At 61.0% G+C, this 20,730-nt stretch overlaps 1 protein-coding gene across 2 annotated transcripts in view; it reads right to left on the bottom strand.

Annotated features, from left to right (window-relative positions):
* The window catches only part of SLC6A3 (solute carrier family 6 member 3), a 34,400-nt gene that overhangs the window by 10,826 nt on the left and 2,844 nt on the right, over positions 1 to 20,730 (bottom strand). The window contains exons 3-11 of one of the 2 annotated variants that reach the window (XM_043887299.1): positions 20,011 to 20,142; positions 16,064 to 16,289; positions 12,308 to 12,446; positions 11,537 to 11,671; positions 7,412 to 7,515; positions 5,929 to 6,053; positions 3,412 to 3,524; positions 2,317 to 2,445; positions 1,269 to 1,368 (exon numbers count right to left, since the gene is read on the bottom strand). In XM_043887299.1, coding sequence (XP_043743234.1) covers positions 1,269 to 1,368; positions 2,317 to 2,445; positions 3,412 to 3,524; positions 5,929 to 6,053; positions 7,412 to 7,515; positions 11,537 to 11,671; positions 12,308 to 12,446; positions 16,064 to 16,289; positions 20,011 to 20,142 — 1,203 coding nt within the window. Of the gene's footprint in view, positions 1 to 1,268; positions 1,369 to 2,316; positions 2,446 to 3,411; positions 3,525 to 5,928; positions 6,096 to 7,411; positions 7,516 to 11,536; positions 11,672 to 12,307; positions 12,447 to 16,063; positions 16,290 to 20,010; positions 20,143 to 20,730 lie in introns of both variants that reach the window. The other variant, XM_043887298.1, reaches the window with a different exon arrangement.

The following is a 20,730-nucleotide window of genomic DNA, read 5'->3' as shown; positions in this document are numbered from 1 at the left end:
GTCTTCAGTCTTTCCCAGTGTCAGGGTCTTTTCCAATGAGTCAGTTCTTCACATCAGGTGACCAAAGTATTGGAGCTTCAGCATCAGTCCTTCCAATGGACATTCAGGATTGATTTGGGGAAATTACAATCTAAAACTGTAGACTAGGTATTGATTCCAGGTGTCAATGAAAGTACAGAGAGGCTGATGTTTCCCTTTTCTGTAGAAAAGGAAATGTAATTGGAAAAACGTTCTTGGAATACGAACTATTTGTCGGTTAAGCCTCTCAACGCTAGAGTGCTTTTCGGGTTATAATTCCAGGGCTGAAGCAGAGGCCATGACCCCTCACGTGGCACCAGGGCTGCCTCAAGATTGCGGTTCTTGAACAGCACAGACCTCTGGCTTTGGCTGGAGCGCACACACGTGCAAGCAGTGTGCCTGTTGTCTTGGGCCTTCATGGCGAACGTCCTCAAGGACGCCTGGTCAGGTGAGCCAAGCGGTACCAGGACCCAAGCTCCGGGAGAGAAATAGAGAGCTAGCAGGGGGGGGGCGGGGGGGGTACGGGCGGCGGGCCGGGAAGGACACAGCTTCTGCAGGGCGGCTTGCTGTTGCTGTCAGACCTGAATCAGGACATCCAGGGAAACACGGTGGACATGCAGGAGGGGCAGGGGCACACGGCTGCAGGCTGGGCCCAGCCTCTTCTGGGGGCCACCTGCCGACCAGCTGGTCCCCCACCCTGAGGGGCTCCCAGTCCTAACGCACGGATGAGTGCTGGACCCGGGAGAGGTGGGTCAGGAGTCCGGTGGAGCCGTCGTGCGGTCAGGAGCTCCGGCCTGAGACTGAGCGTTGGCGCACGCACTGAACATTACTGTCTCTTCCCTCCCATCAGCTCAGGGCCCTGGTGACCTGTGCCCAGTGACACGCCCCCTCGGCCAGCTCCCCTGCCTCCCTGGTGCCGGGGCTGTGCTCAGCGGGGCGCAGAGACTGCCTCCACCGGCAGCGGCACCCAGAGCCGAGCGCGCCCTCCTCCTCCAGGCCCAGCCCAGGGTCACACCGAGGGCCCTGACCACAGGGGGAGCTTCAGGGTGCCGTCCAAGCTGACTGCCTTCAAGGATCCAACCAAACAGCCTCGGCCAAGCCCTGCTCTGATGCCACACTGCCCACGACACAGGGCCGCTGGGTGCCACAGTGACCAACCCGAGGATGCTGGCCTGACCGCTCACAACGCCAGCAGAGCCTCTGGTCCCGCCGGTGGGAGCGCGCTGTCCCATTGAGGGCTCTGTTCTTACCATAGAACCAGGCCACCCCGATGACCTCCATGAGCACCCCGAAGAGGATGGACGTGCCGGCCGCGAAGTGGTCCAGAAGCGTGAAGACATAGATGCCGCCCTGGGCAGGGGGACGGAGGGGAGCATCTGCTAAGCTCGAGGTGCCCGGCACTCAAGCCTGCCCACAGAAGTGCTCCTCCCAAAACATCAACCTGGCCTGAGGTGCCAACTTACAGACACCTTCTATTTTTCTCTCTGTGGAGTGTCACTCAGGAAAGAAACTAAAGTTCAGTCCACGAGCAGCCACTTGGGAACCTGGCTATTACAAAACAACCAACCTCTCCCCCACTTTTCTAGGGTTCCTGGTACAGTTAGGGATGAAAACCGGCAAATGCCAGCCATGGCAGAGCCTCTGTGATGAAGGGGACCCTAGGCCCTGTACCCCCGCCCCCGGAGAGAACTGCCCCAAACCTGGGTGAAAGTGAGTCACTCAGTCGTGTCTGACTCTTTGCGACCATGTGGCTTATGCAGTCCATGGGATTCTCCAGGCCAGAATACTGGAGTGGGTAGCCTTGCCTTTCTCCAGGGGTTTTTCCCAACCCAGGGAGTGAACCCAGGTCTCCCGAAGTGCAGGGAGATTCTTTACCAGCTGAGCCACAAGGGAAGCCCAAGAATACTGGAGTGGATAGTCTTTCCCTTCTCCAGGGGATTTCCCAACTCAGGAATCGAACTAGGGTCTCCTGCATCGCAGGTGGATTCTTTACCAGCTGAGCCCCCAGGGAAGCCCCCCAACCCTCTTGCCCCACAAACCCAATGGCGCCTCGCAGGGAGCTATCCAGGTGCTGAAACACTGGAGACCAGGCCCTCAGGCGCCCGGGGCCTGCGTGCGACCGCGGCGGCTCTGAGTGACCGTGGGCGCCGCCCTGCCTGACTCAAGGCCACTGTGTGTGTGAGCACGGACACCCGCAGATCATCACAGGCCATGGGTTGTTCGTGGGGGTGGGGGGTGCCCCGCTCTGTTGGCAGCGGGTGCTCCCGAGACTGCGTCTGGGGAAGCGCGGGCACTCACGTTGGTGACACAGAAGAGGGACAGGAGGAAGGTGGCCAGGACGACGAGCAGCGTGAAGAGCTCCCGGTGCCGATGAAGCAGCTGGAACTCGTCGGCGAGCCCGGTGATCACAGACTCCATGCCGCCCATCTGCAGCAGGGACAGAGCGGGGGCTGTGGGGAGGCCCTCTGCCCGGCTGGAGGCCACCTGTGGCGTCTCCACCCACGTGCTCAGTCGGGAGCCACACGGGGTCTGGGGGACAGAGAGCACCCCCGGCCCCCAAGGGCTGCTCCCCCGACATGGCCGATGGAGACGGAGGACCGGGCTGGCGTCCCGCCCTCTGGTGGGGAGCTGCGGGGCCAGAGTCACACAGCGCCCTGCATCGCCACAAAGGCTCAGCTCTGCCCGGCTTCTCTGAGCAAGTGTCTGCCCCACGGCACAGCTGAGTTCTGTTCCCAGGAGGCCTGGCCTGGTCACTGGCTGTGTCCTCACTGACGTGGCCTTCCTGACTCTCAGCACTGTCCGGAGGGGGTGTCTCCAGGAAGCCTGGCCTCCAAGAAGCCTCTGCCCTGCTCTTTTGGGACCACCTCCTCTGGGAAGTGCTGCTGGCGGGACTCACCCACCACGGGTGGTGTCCACCCAGGGGGCAGGTGAGAAGGCTGACTGGGAGAAGCAGCTTTCACAGGGGAGGGACTGGGGGCTCCTTCTTCCTTCCAGGAAGCTGGGGGGGAACACGGGACCTGAGATCTCAGCTGCTGGTCCCCAGCAGGCCGCGTGGAGGAGGAGCGTGGGGGAGTCTGCCTCCCCAGGGCCCACAGGGCCACCAAGGATGGGTGTCCAGTGGGCCAGGCAGGAGCCTTTGCCCCCCCAACCCTGAAAGGGCACCCCCTCATGCCGGTGGACACGGGGCAGGCAAAGCTGGAGTCAGGCCGGGCCTCGCTGGGTGCTGTGTGGCCCCCATTTCCTGCAGCACCCTACTCCCTCCTCCCCTGCCCGGGATTCGCCCCGCTCCCAGGGGCAGCAGGGGAGAGTGGTCTGAAGAGCCCTCCCCAGGAACTGTGGGGCCCCAGGGGTCTCCAGGCTGGCCGGCCCCTGCGGAGCGTGGCGATCACTCACAGCGCTGTCGATGCCCAGGGTCAGCAGCATGACGAAGAAGACCACGGCCCAGACGGATGACAGCGGAAGCGTGGCCAGTGCCTCAGGGTAGATGATGAAGATCAGCCCTGGCCCTGAGAGCAGACCCTCCAGTTACCCCCCGCTGACCTTCCAGGTACTGCCCGCCCACAACCCGGCCCTAAGGCGGTGCAAAAACTGCTCTCCTTGCAAAGCCCTCCCTCCTTGAGTTCGGGGCCCAGGACTCTGGAGCGAGGGCTCTGCTCCGTCCCCGCTAGCCCTCGACCCTTTCCACAGCCCGTGCCCCCAGAAGAGGGGGCACCCCAGCAGGGGGAGGGCGGGAGGGGCTGCCCGGGGGGCCCTGTGCTTCCTCCCTCCAGACCCTGGGGGCCTCCCGGTTGCTTTCCTGTGCCTGTCGCTCACACACTCACACTCACGCTCGCTGCGGTCTGGCAGCCCACACGGTAGATTCTTTTCTGTGCCAGCATACGACTCTTAAGTGTGATCTTTAAAAACCACATGTTGTTACAGAGATGCCACAACTTAGCGCGCCTTCTCCACGTGCTCCCTGCAACACGGCATGGTTCTGTCCCCTCGGACTGTCTCCCAGACACACTCCTGGGAGTGGGGACACCGGGGCCACGCCAGCTCCCTCACCCCCAGCAGGTGGGATCTGGGTGGAGGTGGGGAGGGGTGGGAGCCGTCAGGACTCGGGCACTTTGACTGCAAATGACCCCAGAGTAAAGAATATCCCCACAGGAAACTGCCAGTTGATCACTTTCAGGATTAGTTTTACAAGAAGTGCTGCGTGGCCTCTGAGAGCTTGCTCATGCACGTACAACTTACCACTTCCCTGGTTCCCTGTTCTCAGTGGGGCCTGGGTCAGGCATCAGCCGATAGGAACTGAACGGGCACTTACTGATGCTTCTAGAGCATCAAAGGCTGGAGCCAGGCTCCACCTCCAAGATCTGTCAGGGGCCCTGGTGTTGACCTGGCCTCTGGGGCTCCCAACACCGCAGGGAAGAGTGAAGTTTCTGATGCAGGGGGGACAGGCAGATGGTTTGAAAAGCCCTAAAGTCTAAGCGCCAGGAGCCTGGAAGATGCCCATCAGCTTGGCTGAACTAAGGCCAGTATCCTCACCTCTCATTTTTGCTCCTGGGTTAATATTTCCCCCTGTTTTCTTGAGAATTAGAGCCATAAATGACATTTACTTTGCTTTTCTGGGAAATGCAATGAAGACAGTCAGCTAACTTTCAGGGGTTAATGGGGATTCTTGCAAACTATTGCTATTTATCATAATAAAGGGCAAAAGCCGGTGAAAATGCATAAATGCAACGGTGAGTAAATTCCACTGCTCCGTCCTTATTTGCATTAGGTTCCCTTTCCTGCCTTTATTGGATTTTTTTTCCTGGAGGAAAGAGTGGATTTGGAAGCACGTGGAAATTCATCCGGGTCCCCAGCTTTTCTGCCAGACTCAGAGGGGCCTGTCCGCCCGGCTCCAAACTCTGTCCCCCACTCTTTCCAAGTGGGGCTCCCACACTCGACAGATGGACTGATGGGCTGACCCGCTGAGAGCTCAGGGCGCCGGTGGGATCAGCCCTCTGCTCTCCTTGGTTGCTCTGCTAACGTCACCCTCCTGCTCAAGAGTAAGAAGACCCAGGAGGAGAGGAGCACCCTGCAGGCCAACGGGGCCAGCAGTGATTTCGGGCCCAGGTCCTGGACTGACCCAGTTCCAAACTGCCTCAGTCACGCCTTCCACCCAGGATCTAGCACCAGCAGACCTTCCCCCTGCACGGAATGCCCAGGGGCACAGCAATCAGGGCCCTCCAGCACCCTGTTCTGGGCCAGGGCCCCCAGTCCTCTCCTGCTGGCCCAGGTTGCTCCCCATGTCACCCACATGTCGCCAGTCACCGGTGCCCACGACTCTGCTGCCCACTCTCCTCCTCTGACCCCTCATCTGCGGACACTCCTATCCGCGTCGGCTGGGTGAGCAGGTTGGGAACGGGGGTCTCTGTCGCCTCCATGTGCCAGAGACTCTGGGGGTTTCTGTGCTATTACCCTACTCCCATGTGTATATGCCAAGGCTCCTGGAGGGCTGCAGGAAAAGCTTCTGAACAGAGTAACTGCTGGCATCCAAGCCAGCCCAGCCTCTTTCTGGCTGACCACACCGAGGTCCGGCGTCTGTGCCGCTTGGAACGGCTCCAGGCCCTCAGCTGCACATCCCCCACCAGGTGAGGGGAACCGGACCCTCACCTTGCAGCCCGAGTGGCTTCTGCGAGGAGCCCTGGGCTGAGGACCAACCTCGACCCGGCCTTGGACGTCCAGCAGGCTGGCCCGAGGGGGCAGGAGCTGGGAGTGCGTGGAGGTGGCAGGTGCCGGGCGCCCAGGTACCCTGCTCTCCGCTGCGTCAGCTGCTCCTGGGAAGGGCCCTGGGCGCCCGTGCGCATCCCTCTCAGCTTCCAGGGAAGCACTTGAGAACTGGGTGGCTGGGAGCGGGAGGGCAGGGACCTCACCACTCACCGTCCTTGGCCACGTCCCCGATGGGCACGCTGTGCTTCTGGGCCATGTACCCCAGGAAGGAGAAGACCACGAAGCCGGAGGAGAAGCTCGTCAGCGAGTTGACGGAGGTGGTGATGATCGCATCTCTGCAGGAACAAGACACGCTGTCCCAGCCCAGCCGGGCGCCGCTGCAATTTCCCGTCATTATTCGTAATTGGCTGTCTGGTGCCGGCGGGCTGCGGGCGCTCCCCAGACGGGCAGGCCGGCCCCTCCTGTGACCCCAGAGCCTGTCCTGGGCTGCCCTGCGCGAGGGAGGCTGGCGCCCGGCGACAGCGGTGAGCCTCCCGCCTGGACCCCCCGCTGAGCAGCTCTGGGCGCTGGCCACAACGCTTGCCTGGGGACCAAGGGGCTCCTGGGACTCTCGACTCAGCGCTGATGGCGAGACGATCCCACAGGCAAAGCTGGGCTCCGGTGGGCAGCCCAGGTGACCACGGGCTCCCCACCCTGACCCACAGGGCTGCCAGGCAGGGCTTGGAGATGCCTCCCAGGAAACTTGTTAAGATGCAGGTGCTGACGGGATGGGTCTGGTGGGCCCCCAATGCTGTGTTCCCTCTACATGCCTGGGGGTCCAGGGCTGCTGGCCCGGGGACCCCACTCTGAGGGCCGAGAATTCAGAGCAGGGAGGGGGCGCTGCGGGGCCAGCCCTCCCTGGTGCCCGAGCGCAAGGACCTTCAGAGACCCGGGTGGGCACAGGGTGAGCTCGGGAGCCGCTGTCTGGCCTGCCATGCAGACGCCACCTCTGTGTGGACCTCTGGGTAGGGGTCAGTCTGGCCATTCTGCTGCGCACACTGCCTTTGTATTTTTAACTGCGTTTTTATCCTCACGATATGAAAGAAAACAAATACTGGCTCAAAGGTCAAAGAAAACAGTCCCGGAGGAAATCCTTTCTGTGTTTTTAGAAGGATTTTGGGCCGGCAAGTGGCTGCAGGCCACTCAGGTCCTCCTGGGCTGGGCCACACCGGCTGGCAGGCTGCTGGGGCTCTGGCACGTGCCACGGCCAAGCTCCTGCCTGTCTTGGTGCTGAGTCTGCGGGGGGCTCCGCGGGGTCTGGGGCACCCCGGGGGCCCCGGCTCCCTCAGTGAAGGCCGGGTGGGGACACGAACAGGCCCTTCCTTGTTGGGGACAGGGGTGAACAGCCGGACCCTGGATGCTGGGAGGATGGGGCGGCTGAGCCGGGCAGAGGAGGGGCCTGGGGGGGCCCGAGAGGCCTCCCCCAGGGTGGGGACAGCGTCTTCCTGCTTCAAAGCCTCCCTTCAGCAGGAACCAGCACTGGCCCGTCGCTTCCGGTCTCATTTCCATGTGCGGGTTAAGGGGCTGTAAGCACAGTTCATTTCCCCTCCCCTCACCCAGGGACACAAAGTTTCCCAAAGTCAGGGACACTTCCCCCGCAGGGTCAGTCGCCCCCGCCGGACTCCACAGTCCTCTCTCAGAGCCCGGGGCTCACCTGTAGCAGTTGTTGGTGAACTTATTGTAACTGGAGAAGGCGATGAGCACCCCAAGGCCCACGCCCAGTGAGAAGCATATCTGGATGGCTGCGTCGATCCAGACCTGCAGGAGCAGAGAGACAGGGTGAGCGGCCCCACAGGGAGAGGCCCCCAAGGGGAGACGGAGCGGGGTGAGCAGGCCCTGAGGGGAGACAGAGCAAGGTGAGCGTCCCCACAGGGAGACGGAGCGGGGTGAGCCGTCCCTGAGGGGAGACAGAGTGGGGTGAGTGGCCCCACAGGGAGAGCTCCCCGTGGGGAGACAGAGCGGGGTGAGCCGTCCCCACAGGGAGATGGAGTGGGGTGAGCAGGCCCTGAGGGGAGACAGAGCAAGGTGAGCGTCCCCACAGGGAGACGGAGCGGGGTGAGCCATCCCTGAGGGGAGACAGAGTGGGGTGAGCAGGCCCTGAAGGGAGACAGAGCAAGGTGAGCGTCCCCACAGGGAGACGGAGCGGGGTGAGCCATCCCTGAGGGGAGACAGAGTGGGGTGAGTGGCCCCACAGGGAGAGCTCCCCGTGGGGAGACAGAGCGGGGTGAGCGGTCCCCGAGGGGAGAGGTCCCTGTGGGGGCATGGCCAGCCTGGGGAGAAGCGGGGTCACGGGTTGGGCCCTCAGCGCCACGGGCTCTGAGGAACAGTCACACTTAAACTTGGCGTCACTGTCAGTGAGCAAATGTCACCTCAGGGAACAAACCTGAGAGGGCCTGAGGAGAAGGGGGCTGCGTCCTGGGGCGGGGCCTGGGGTTACCTCAGTGGGCCCACGACCCGGGTAAGAGCAGGGATTTACGACAGGGCTGTGTGATGCTGGTGCCTCCACCCAGCACCCGCCTCCCAGCCTTCCCGCGGAAGCCCACTGCGGCACACGCAGAAAGGCCCGTGGCGCCAACGTGGCTCCAAAGCTCTGCACTCGCTGGAGGTGGCACAGGTGACACCCGGGCGGCTGACACACGTGACAAATGAGGCCATGTGGTCGATACTGGACCGAGGCGCTATTTCAGACTTCGGACACGACCTGCTCGGGTCAGGTGGTGCAGAGACCACCCTACGACCCGGTGATGATGACGTGGGCACCCCTGGGCCCTGCAGAGCCTGGGGCGGGGGTGAGGAGGACAGAGGACACCTGCCCTCGGGGATCGGCCAGGCCCGCTGCGTGAAAGGTGGGGATGGGCGGGTCCTGGGGGCTGTTCCCAAAGTCCCCCAGCCCGAGATGAGGCCTATGGGCTGGGTTCCCCAGCTGTGACTCCAGAGCCCCTGACTGGGGACACAGGGCAGCTGGTGAGCATGACCCACTGAGGGGGCTGGACACGGAGCCCTTACACCAGGACCAATGTGGCTCAGTCCTCTGGGCAGCACACCCAGAGCCTCTGGGTCACCCCAGCACTGAGAATAGCATGACCAGGCTTTAGCTCGAGGCCTGGAGTGGCTGGGTGGGCAGGGGGTAAAGGTGCTGGTCGTTGGGCAGCAGGCTTTTGCAGACAGGGGCTGGTGGCCCTGGGACTGGGGGCTCCTGCCTTGTTGCAATCCCAGGTCCTCTGTGGCTGGTGGTCACCCCAGAGCCCTAGCATGTGTGGCTCACCCACCCAGGCCTGGCCATCTGTCCAGGCCTCTGCTCACTGCTGCCCCAGGACCCAGCCTGGGTCCCGCCCACAGCCCACCCTGGGACCCGCTGGGTAGCCTCTTGGGGCCGACCCAGACCGGTCCTTCCTTTACTGCCTGGACTCATTCCCCCTGCTGGGATGGAGCTCCCCCCCTCCCCAGAAGAGCACAGTGTGGGTCCCAGCCCAGACCCCACCTGCCCAGCAGAGTGGCTCAAGAGCTGCAGATGAATGGCCGAGAGCCTGGACACAGACCGAGCACAGTGGCGCTGACTCCAAAGGCGGTGCCCTCGTTCCCATGAAGACCTACAAATGGCCCCCAGGAGATGGAGGTCCGTCTCTATGTCAGAGCAGCACAGGATCTGTGGTGCCAGGGACACTAGAGGGGACAGAGCTGACGGTCCTTCTGCCCTGACCACTTGCTCCGATCCCACTGGCCTGGACCAGAGAGGACACTGGCCAGGGCTCCCACTGTGGCCCCTGGACTGAGCTGCCACTTCTGAACCCCCAGCGGACAGACAGCCTGGGAAGGTGCTGGGGACCTGAACCCCAATCTGAACCAGTCTCTAATCACATCCCAGGGGAGTTAATGGGACCTGCCCTCACACTGCCCAGCCCCCAGGAAGATGCCAGGGCCGCTCAGCCTCTGAGGGAGGCCACCCTGAGCCTGGGGAGAGGGTGTCCAGGCAGCACTTGGGCCTGGAGCAGCCCAGGGGACAGCACAGGATGGCCACCAAGCTGGTGAGGCCCAGCCCCTGCCTTATCCTGGAGGTGGTGGTGCAAAGGTCAGCCAGGACCCTGTGGGGGGGACAGGAACCGCTCTGACCTCTGAGCTGGGGGTGCAGGGACCCGGCCTTTGGGCCCAAGGGCTCCCAGGAACCCAGTGATTGTGCACCGCTCTGTCCTGACTTTGTCCCTTCCTGCCCAAGCTGACGGGATGTTAGAGGAGGGGACACTCAGGGCAGTCCCACTCCTCACTGCCTGCCACCGATGTCTGTCATCCATCCACCGTCCACTGTCTGCCTGTCTGTTCCCTGTCATCCATCCACATGAACTCTGCTGTCTGTCTGTCTTATCCGTCTGCCTATCAACCTCACCTGTGCCAACCTCTGGTCTCCACTTCCTTCTGCTTCACAGACACATCTGTCCACACGGCTGATAGCTGTTCTGCACGTTCTTCCCCCTGACACCTGACTCTTCTCTGACTTCCGGGTCACACCCCACCCGGCCTTTGATGCCACGGCCACCTCCTCCCACCAGCACACCTTGCCCATCGCAGGGTTTCCCGAGGACGACACTCTGCTGATGCATCGGCGCCCTGGGCCCGGCTCTGCGGTGGGGCCCCGCGACCCCCACTGACCTCACGCTCCCCTAGCCACCCATGTCCATCTCCCTTGGTTCTGTGGGGACATGCGTGCAGCTCTCACGGGTCTCACAGGTGGGCTGCCTGGGGGGCTCCCCGGGGCCGCACATGGCTGCCCTCCCCTGTGGGCCTGTGGGCCCATGGCCAAGGCGCCCTCCTCTCTCTGCTCCTCAGTGAGTGGCCTCCACTCTGCATCTCCCCTCCCCCGGGGCTCCTGGGGGCTCACAGCCTTGCCGACTGCCCCTTCTTGCGCTTTGCTCCCATTGCCCACAGCCCTCCACCCCATGGAACCTCCTCCCCTCCATGAGCGCTGCCCCTGACTCACAACCTGGCAGCGTTGGGGCCCCCACGCCCTGGCCGAGACTGCTCCTCCCAGTGACCCAGTCTCCCCGGGCAGCTGTTGGGGCCCCATGTCTAGAGAGCTGCCCAAGTGTGGTCCACCTGGATTTCCAATAGCCCCTTCTCCCGCCAGTGACCACCCCCACCCCCCGGGGCTGTCATCCTGCCGCCTCTTCCTCTCTCTCTTCCTCCCTGGCCACCCCCCTCCACTGCCCCGCCAAGCCCTGGTATTTCAGCCCAGATGATGTCGTCCTTTGCTGAGGAAACCCGCAGCCGGACGGTGGACTGAACTTGTTCACGAGATGGTCACATCACCACCTTGTGTGGGCATCGGGGCGTCTGACCACAAAGTCTGGCTCCCCGCGGTGGGCCTGGTTCACACAAGCCAGCACCTCAGCCCAGCTCGGGATATGCCAGGGCCAGAGCTCCGGCTTCGGTCCAGCTGGGTGCCAACACCCTTGGGCACAGACGGCGCCCCACCCCCACCCCCAGGTGCTCGTCTGAGGGCCCAGGAGGGCTCCTCCAGGGAGTGGACGGCCCAGGTGAGGAGGCCAAGGGGCAGCTGCCCTGCCTTCTCCCTGCAGAGGCCGGGGTGACCCCTTCCCCTAATCCTCTTACCCTGGTCCCTTCAGCTCCGTGCTGTGCCCACACGGCGCCTTCTCACCTGGATAGTGAACTCTGCTGGGCAGGGCAGGTCACCCCACGCAAAGCGTTTCCTGCCCGAGATGCAGAAAGACTAACGGCCTGCCCTGCCAGCCCTGCTGGACGGGCCGTGAGCGGAGGGCGCACTCACCGAGGCCTCGCAGAGCCGGTGGAAGTCCACACTCAGGTACGCTCTGATGCCGTCCACGGCCCCCGGGAGAGTGATGCCTCGCAGGAGCAGCGCAAAGAGGACCACATACGGCATGGTAGCCGTGATCCACACGACCTGAGGAGAGCACGCGTCACCCGACCGCACTGGCCACTGTGGGCAGGGCTGGGCACAGGGTCACCCTGATGGCGTGTGCTCAGACAGAGGGCCTTGGATTGGCAAGCCCGGTGTCCTGGACAGTCCCAGGATGTCAGCTCAGCAAACGCCCCCGGAGCGGGACCACTCAGTACCCTCTTTCCTGTATGTCTCTCCCGGGGATTGAAACAGGACAGTCTGGCAGGGAAGGGGCCTTCTCTGTCTGCATTTGGGCCGTGGCTGTAGGCAGCAGTGGCTGGATTTCCGATGAGTGAGATGCGGATGATTTGCATCTCACTGATTATGCAAATGTGCCCGTGGATCACATGTGAAAGACAGACTCTGGGTCATGGGTGAGGCAGAGGATAGCACCACTGGAAGGCTTCCGGGGGCTGGAACATGACTAGGAGTGTTAGCCCAAGTGATGGGTGCGTTTGGGCGATCGTTACTTTGGGCACCCAGACAATGACCGAAACATCTTCATGAGCACAAATATTTTGCTGTGATTCCCCTTGTGCTGAAACCACTCTCCTGACACCATTCCTCAACCACAGCCACCTGTCCCAACACACCATGGCCCCCTGTCCACTCCCCAGCTGGCGAGCCCTGCCCCCTCACCTTCCCGGACGTCTTCACCCCCTTCCAAAGGCTGAAGTAGAGCAGGACGATGACCAGCACCAGGCAGGAGGTGAGCTGCCAGCGGGGAGGGCCCAGGTCATCGATGCCCTGGCTCTCGTGGAGGTGCAGCACGCCGCGCCTACGGAGGAGGGGGATGGGTTCCTGGGGGCTGCCTCCCCACCCCGGCCGGCCCAGAGACCTGCCCTCCCCTGCAAGGCACGGCAGCAAGGCCCTGGCCTGACTGCCTGGGGACCCCTGTCCCCACTCCAGAAAGGCCAGGCCCCCAGCCCCAGTGGAGACACAGGCCTACCCTCTCTGTGAGGAGAAGCAGGCAAATGCAGAGCTACAGTCTAGAGTTCAGCATGCCTGTCACAGCGGCGGACAGACAAGGTGAGGGTAAGGATGTCGGAGCGGGCATGACCCAGCTGACACGTCCACCCATCAGTGGCAGGAAACATATTGTTTTTAAGTGCACGTGGAACACACAGGGATAAACCACATACTGGGCAGGAAGACAAGCCTCAGTAGATTTAGAAATAATGAAGTTTTAAAATATATTAGTTCACCAAGTCAGAATTAAGTTAGATGTCAATAACAGAAATGTACCTAGAAAACCTCCAAATATTTCAAAATCAAAGAACAAACTTCTAAACATCTCCTGGGATTCAAAGAAGAAATCACAAGGCAGACAAGGAGACACTTTAAACTAGTGAAAATGAAAACATAACGTATCAAACATGAGGGAGGCAGTTAAAGTGGCCTCTTAGAGGCTAGTTTGTAGCTTTAAATATATAGCTTTCAAACCAGTCCATCCTAAAGGAAATCAGTCCTGAATATTTACTGGAAGGACTGATGCTGAAGCTGAAGCTCCAATACTTTGGTCACCTGATGCGAAGAACTGACTCCATGGAAAAAACCCTGATGCTGGGAAAGATTGAAGGCGGGAGGAGAAGGGGATGACAGAGGATGAGATGGTTGGATGGCATCACTGACTCAATGGACATGAGTTTGAGTAAGCTCTGGGAGTTGGTGATGGACAGGGAAGCCTGGCGTGCTGCAGTCTATGGGGTCACAAAGAGTTGGACACGACTGACTGAACAGCAACAAGTGTGTATTAGAAAGTAGGTGAAGGTGGTTTTAATAAGTGTTTATGGAGCTGGAGTTACACGGGCTTATTGTGGGATTTCTGAAGGCTGCTCGCACTTTGTAGGACTTACAGCTTTACAACTTCGTGATTGTATTAATAACTTCCTTGGCCTTTATGGTAGCCCACCAGGCTTTGTATGGTGAGTTTAAATTCCAGAAAACCTTTTCAGACCTGACAGTCACTGGAGCTTGTCTCAGGGAAACTCAGTCTTCACTGCTAGTGGGATCACCTGGGGGTATTCTTGGTGTGGTTTAATAATTGACTGTGTCATTAATGATCTTTGACTGCACTGTAAACCTTCACAGGCTGCGCCTCCATCCCGGGATCACCTCCAGCTATGGTTGGATGTCTGCTCCTGCTGACAGCTCTTCCTGGGGAGGGGCAGGCAGCTTTCCATCTCAAGCCTTCTCTTCCAGACGGGATTTCCAAACAGACTGCCCTAGTCAGCTCTCTCTTTTTTTTTTAATCCAGCTATCACATATATTCTTTCCTTTTAGCATTCTCAATAATAAATCACTAACTAGTCACTTTTTCCCCCTCTATTTTTCTTATCTGAAAATCACTTACATAAATCAACTTTTTCAGCACCTCCCAAACAAAAGGTGAAAGTGAAGAAAGTGTTAGTCACTCAGTTGTGTCCAACTCTTTGCGACACCGTGGACTGTTGCCCGCCGGGCTCTCCAGCAAGGCTACTGGAGTGGGTAGCCATGCCCTTCTCCTAAGGGTCCCCAGATGGCCTCACCTGGCACATTCCACATCTCTGACAGCTTTCTGAACGTTATAGACAGCACCAAAATCCATCTGAGAACTGTAGGAAACACCCCAGCTTGGAAACTTAGCCGCGGTTTTGTTGGTGAAACACAAAGCCAGCTCCACTGAGAGCTGTCTCTAGACATCTGAGTGGTGGGATGGGGTGGGGGGTCTGGGGGGCGGGGTGCCCCCAGGCACTTGCCCTTAGCCCCGTCTGCTCTCCCCCTTCTGGTGCAGGGCCCCCTCCCTCTCCCCTTCTGGTCCCTTCTCTGCCATCACAGGCTAACACTGAGGTCAAAAGTAGACCAGGTCTGGGCTCAGCAGACCGCGGGGAGCACACGTGGAGCCCAGGCCTTGTTCTGTGGATGAGACACTCCTAAGTCTGGGACCCGCGGCAATGAGCCGGGAGGCGGCAAGCTCCTCAGAGGGCGGAGCGACTGGCAACTCTCTGCCATCCTTTCCTGGAGGAACCTACCACCTCTGGCTTGCTTGTCACTCTGATCCTGACCACACACCCAGGTGACGGTACTGGGCCTCCGTTTCCCGTGGGGATGTCTGTCTCAGCATTTCTCAGGTGGATCTGATGGGGACGACCCCAGGCGGACCCCTGTCTCCAGCCCTCCTCTCAAACCCACTGGCCGCTGCTGAGAGCTCCCGGAGACCAGGCCCTCATCTCCCAGCTTTGGACCCCCCTTCTCCAGGCAGGCGGGTGTTCAGTGACACTCTGACCTCCCTGTCACGGACACCCCTCCCCTCCTTCCAGACGTCTTCACCCGCTAATCCCAAACCACCAAAAGGAGTCTCTTTTGAAAAACTAAACAGGTCCCACCGCACACCAGCCATGTGCTAGCCATGCTGTTCCTGGTAAGTTCTGAGGAAGGGCCTGGTCCCCTCTGGAGGGCCCCCAGTGCCCCCCACCCAAAGCCTTGGCACTGTGTCCCTGCCCATTGCTGCGGCCTTCCACAGCGGCCAGTCCTAGAGACATGTTCCCCACGTGGGGCCCCCAGAGCTGAGCACAAGACCCCGACTATCTGAACGCACAACCTCAGACCCTAGACATCCACAGGCTCTGTGGACTCGCTCGTCCCCCGGGCAGGGTCGCTCCGACCCCCACACGACAGATGCTCCCGACACCGAGGGCTCGGCCCTGCCCTGCACATCTGGAGTCTCCCCCGGCTCTGCTGACCCTGTGGGACAGGGCCCGCCCCTCATGGACCACCCTGGGCTGCCGGCTGCTGATAAAAGGGGTCCTCTGGAAGCCCCTCTGCCAGTGGCTCTGCCCCGGATGTGTGATCACCTCCTCCAGGACAGACTTTATCACTTTCACACTGAGATGGCCTTCGTGTGTACGCTCACGGTTTCCTACCTGAAAACAAGCTTTGAAATTGTGCCCACCTGCAATTAAAACCGGAATTATATTTTGGGCTGAGGTTCACTTTTCTAAATTGTCGGTGCACTCATTTCCACCTAGAAACATGAGCAGACTGTACCCAACCAGGATTTCAGTCCTAAAGGAAGATCGCAGTCGCCGGGAACTTCAGGAGCCCGCAGTAGTCACTGCGAATGCCTTTCTCAAGAGAAGTGGCCTCTCTCAGGATGTGGGGAAGGGCAGCTGGCCCGGGGGGCCAGTGGGGGGGTTCCTGTCCAGTCCCCCTTCCTGGGAGGTCTCCCCCTAGGAGCGGAGCTGAGCGGCGGGAGGTGGGGTCAGAAAGAAGCCGCTCGAGAGCCCCGGGGAGTGGGACGAGACACAGGCTGGGGAGGTGCCTCCCCGCAGCCCGGGGGCAGCACAGACCCGTGGGTGACCCCGGGCCGGCGCCCTCCCCTCCCAGGGATGGTGGCCCTGAGGAGACCCCACTCACTCGAAGTACTCGGCGGCGGGCGTGGTCCTCAGGGTGTCGTTGGGGCTGGAGCTGGTGTTGGGGGCGCGGGCATCCGAGCAGCGGGGGCTGTTCCAGGTGTGGTTGCAGTGCGTCCAGGGCAGCTCGGTGGTGAAGGAGGAGAACAGGTAGTGAAGCGCCCAGGCGATGATGACGTTGTAGAAGAAGCCGATGTAGAGCGAGATGAGGATGACGGTGTAGCCCACGCCTGGGGAGAGCGTGGCCCGTCAGCGGCGCCCCTCCCCACGGGACGCAGCTGCACCCGGCTTCCTGCAGCCAGGCAGTGCCTCTAAACACGCCCGGAGACGAGCGAGAGGGGGGGTCCCGCCGTTGTCTCGGAGGAAGGGCCACCCCTTCCAACACCATCCAAGGCCTACCAGACCTGCATGGCCATCCAGGGACACCCCGGTACCCGAGATCGCCTGCAGACACACAGGAGAACCAGGGGCCACCTTGGCTGCCCACCATCACTCACAGCCAGTCAGGGACACCCAGGCTCACATAAGGTCCCCTAGGACCACCCTGGGTCACCAAGACAATTCAACCCAGGGGTATCCAGGGCCACCAGCCGAATAAAACCATCAGAAAAATTCACCACTACCCTGGGCCACCCAGGGCCATCTAGGGAGACCCAAGAATACAAAACACCAAGTCAACGAAGGCCACCCCAAGCCACTCAGGGTCACCTAAGGACACCCCGGGTCACCCCTGCCAATAGGGCCCTGAAGGCCATCCTGGGTCACTCAGGAATACCCTGTGTCTCCCAGAGCCAAATAGGACCACTAACAGTCACGGAAGGATGACCAGGGTCTCCATGGCCGCCCACAGCCACCCGGGCTCATCCAGGACCAGCCAGGCCTCCAAGACAAGCCCCACCCAGCTGGGCTGCCTACAGTCATCTAAGGCTACTCACGGCCACCTTACTAACCATCCCTCCCCCAAGCCACTCAGGGCAGACAGAGGCATCTGGGTCCACCTAACATCACCCAGGACCATGCATGACCATCCAGGGTCTCCCAGGGTCATGCTTGACCACCCAGAGTCCCCTGGGCATGTCAGAGTGACCTCTGCAGGGTCACAAGACCTGGAATTTGGGAGAGTCACTGAGGGGCTCCTGACCACTGGAGCAGAACAGAGGGGCGAGCAGTCTTTGGAGGCGCGTCCATCCCGTGGTGGACGGCTGGTCCTGTTTGGTGGTGGACAAGCGCTCTTGCGTCCCACTGCTGGGGTTCAGTTTACCCAGCTCCACACAGACTTCTCTCATTTCCACATTCTTTCCCAGTTTTGCTGTTGGGACTGGCTTGGGCATCAGTATCCTGGGACCTCATGGGCACCGGCCCTGTCCTGCCTGCCTGTGGCCAGGAGGAGCTTGTCTTCACGGTGACTTTTGCAGGGAGCGCCTTGGCTTTTTTTTTGTGGGTCTAACCCTCCTTGTTTGTTGTTGTTTAATTATTAAGTCGTGTCCGACTCTCTGAGACCCCTTGGTTGAGCATGCCAGGCTCCTCTGTCCTTCACCATCTCCCAGAGTTTGCTCAGGTTCATGTCCATTGAGTCAGTGATAGCATCCAACCATCTCTGCTGACCCCTTCTCCTCCTGCCTTCAATCTTTCCCAGCATCAGGGTCTTTTCCAATGAGCTGGCTCTTCACATCAGGTGGTCAAAGTACTGGAGCTTCAGCTTTAGCATCAGTCCTTCCAACGAATATTCAGGACTGATTTCCTTTAGGATGGACTGGTTTGATCTTGCAGTCCAAGGACTCTCAAGCATCAATTCTTTGGCGCTCAGCCTTCTTCATGGTCCAACTCTTAAATCCGTACATGACTACTGGAAAAGCCATAGCTTTGTCTATAGGGACTCTTTCAGCAAAGTAATGTCTCTGCTTTTCAATATGCTGTCTTGGTTTGTCATAGGTTTTCTGACCCTTAGGAAAAGCTGTTTTCCTGCTCAGGACACTTCATTAAAACTCTCTTCCTACCCTGAAAGCAGAAAGAGTGACTCCGGTTTACTAATGTGCAGACATTAAACAGATCTAGTATCAGGAATGATTCCCCTGGTGGCTCAGCGGTAAAGAATCCGCCTGCAATGCAGGAGCCACAGGAGACTTGGGTTCCATCCCTGGGTCAGGAAGATCTCCTGGAGAAGGAAATGGAAACCCACTCCAGTGTTTCTGTCTGGAGAATCCCACGGACAGGGGAGCCTGGCAGGCTGTATACAGTCCGTGGGGTCACGAAGAGTCAGACACGATTGGGGTGATTGAGCACACAGCACAGACAGGCCCTGGTACATGGCCCCTCTCGGAAGACATGCTCAGTAGCGGCGATGACAAAATCCACGCTGTCCCTTCCGAAGGCCTCCTCCAGGGTGGACCCCGTCCTCGGGGAACAATTCCTCGCTGCACTTCCTTCCCCTGAACTCCCCGGGAGAAGCTGGCTCACGGTGGACTCGCCCGGCAGCCGCAGAGTCGGGAAGCCATGCGGCTTCCAAGCACCTCTCGGAAGCTGCTCCCTGGCGGTGAGCTGGCCATGGGTGGCTGCCGGAGATCTCCTGAAGGTGACAACTCTGTACACTAAATCCTCCGCTTGTGGTCTGGGGAACTCAGAGCCACCTTTGACCAAACGCCAGAGCAGACCCAGCTCTGTGTCCCAGGGAGAGTGGCCTGAGGCGCTGGTCCTTCTGACCCCAGGGCTGTGCACAACCTGTTCCTGGGTGGGCCAGGTTGCTCATGGTCACAGCAGAGTGACGAGGGCACCCGGGGCTGGCGCGGTTCCCAGGGGACGTGGGCTTTGCCCCTCAGCGGCAGCACAGCAGCCCGGAGGCAGAAGGGCGGCAGATACAGAGAGGCAGACGATAGATCAACAGACCTGATAAGTCTGGTAGGCAGGCGGATGATAGATGGCTGATACATGATAGCCAGACGGACAGATGAGAGGCAGACCTATGGATAGACTGATGGATGGATACACAGGTGGGGGACAGACAGTGCTATGGGTTGGATTGTGGCCTCCAAAATCCATTTGTTGAAGTTTTAGTAACCCCCAGTACTTCAGAATGTGATCTTACTGAAGGCAAGGTCTTTACAGAGGAAAATCAAGTCAGGGTGGGCCCTAGTTCGCTGAGACTGATGTCCCCATAAAAAGGGGAGCCCGGATGAAGAGACACACGTGAAGACACAGGGAGAGGACGGTCCCCCACGACCCCAGCAGCGGGGCTGGGAGCAGGGCCCCCTCCCCCGGCCTCAGAAGGAACCAACCAGCACCTTGAGTTCGGACCTCGGAACTTCGACACAACAAACGTCTGCTATTTAAGCCACTCCGTTTATGGCACTCTGTATAGCAGCCCCAGTGAACTAACACAGATGACAGACAGTAGATCACAGAGACACAGATAGGAGGCTGTGTTACCTTTTCTACCGTTTTAGCACTTTGACAAAGCACCACCAGCCAGGAACTGCAGGCTGGCCTCGCCTGGGAGCAAGGACACACACTCGCAAACCCTCGGTCGTGACCGATCTTTAGAGCGGGCCTGGCATTAAAGTGCCTAGACACCCAGCAACGCATCACAGAATGCAGCTGCGCAATCACCCCAGCCGTGCCGGGCCCACGCCCCGGTCCACGCCCCGCCCCGCCCCACGCCCAGGTCCACGCCCCGCCCCACGCCCAGGTCCACGCCCCACCCCGCCCCGCGCCCCGCCCCGCCCCACGCCCAGGTCCACGCCCCGCCCCGCCCCGCGCCCCGCCCCGCCCCACGCCCAGGTCCACGCCCCGCCCCAACCCCACGCCCCCGCGCCCCGCCCCACGCCCAGGTCCACGCCCCGCCCTGGCCCACGCCCCGCCTCGCCCCACGCCCCGCCCTGCCCCGGCCGCACCCCTGCCCCACGCCCCGCCCTGGCCCACCCTCTGCCAGGCACGTGGGGCGTCCCCGCCCGTTACCTCTCAGGATGGGGCAGATCTTCCAGACACCTGCCGCCCCCTCCCTGTTGAATTGCCCGAGGGCCAGCTCCATGTAGAACAGCGGCACGCCGGCGACGACCATGAAGAACAGGTAGGGGACCAGGAAGGCACCTGGGGACGCGACAGCACGCTCAGCCTGGACCCGAGGACGTGCCAGCCCAGTGTCATCCAGTGAGAGCGCCGTCGTCCACGCGTGTCCCAGACTCGACCGCTGTCACCCTTCTTCGAAGCTCCCCGCAGGCTGGGGGCTGGGCCTCCTGCCTCTGTGCGTGGCCCCCCTGTCCCCGCACCCTGACACATCCCTCTGGGAACCGCGGTCACCCCGCACCCCCCCCCCCCCCCCCCCCCCCCCCCCCCCCCCCGCCAGGTACGCGGAGGCCCCGGAGCAGAGCGGACCAGCTCGGCCCGGGTGCTGCTCTACTCCTCGATGCTGTCTGTTCTCCGCCCGGCCGGCCTTGGGTGCCCTCTCTCTTCTCCATGGGGATGTCTGTCCTCGTGAGCCATGGATCCTTGGGGTCCAATGCAGCCTGGCTCCCAGGAAGCCAGCCTGCCTCCATCGGGCTGTGGCAGAGCTCTCTGCTGGCAAGTGCCACCGCCGGGCTGGGGTCTCTCCAGGCGGACTGCGCTCTGAGCACAGATATCGGGGCCCCACCGGCTCAGCCGTCTTCAGCTGTCTCGCTCTGCCTCATGGGAGGGTGG

This window comes from Cervus elaphus, chromosome 25, assembly GCF_910594005.1.
Source record: "Cervus elaphus chromosome 25, mCerEla1.1, whole genome shotgun sequence".
Taxonomy (NCBI): Eukaryota; Metazoa; Chordata; class Mammalia; order Artiodactyla; family Cervidae; genus Cervus; species Cervus elaphus.
Note: the sequence above shows the minus strand (reverse complement) of the source record. Positions and strands in the feature narration are given on the sequence as shown.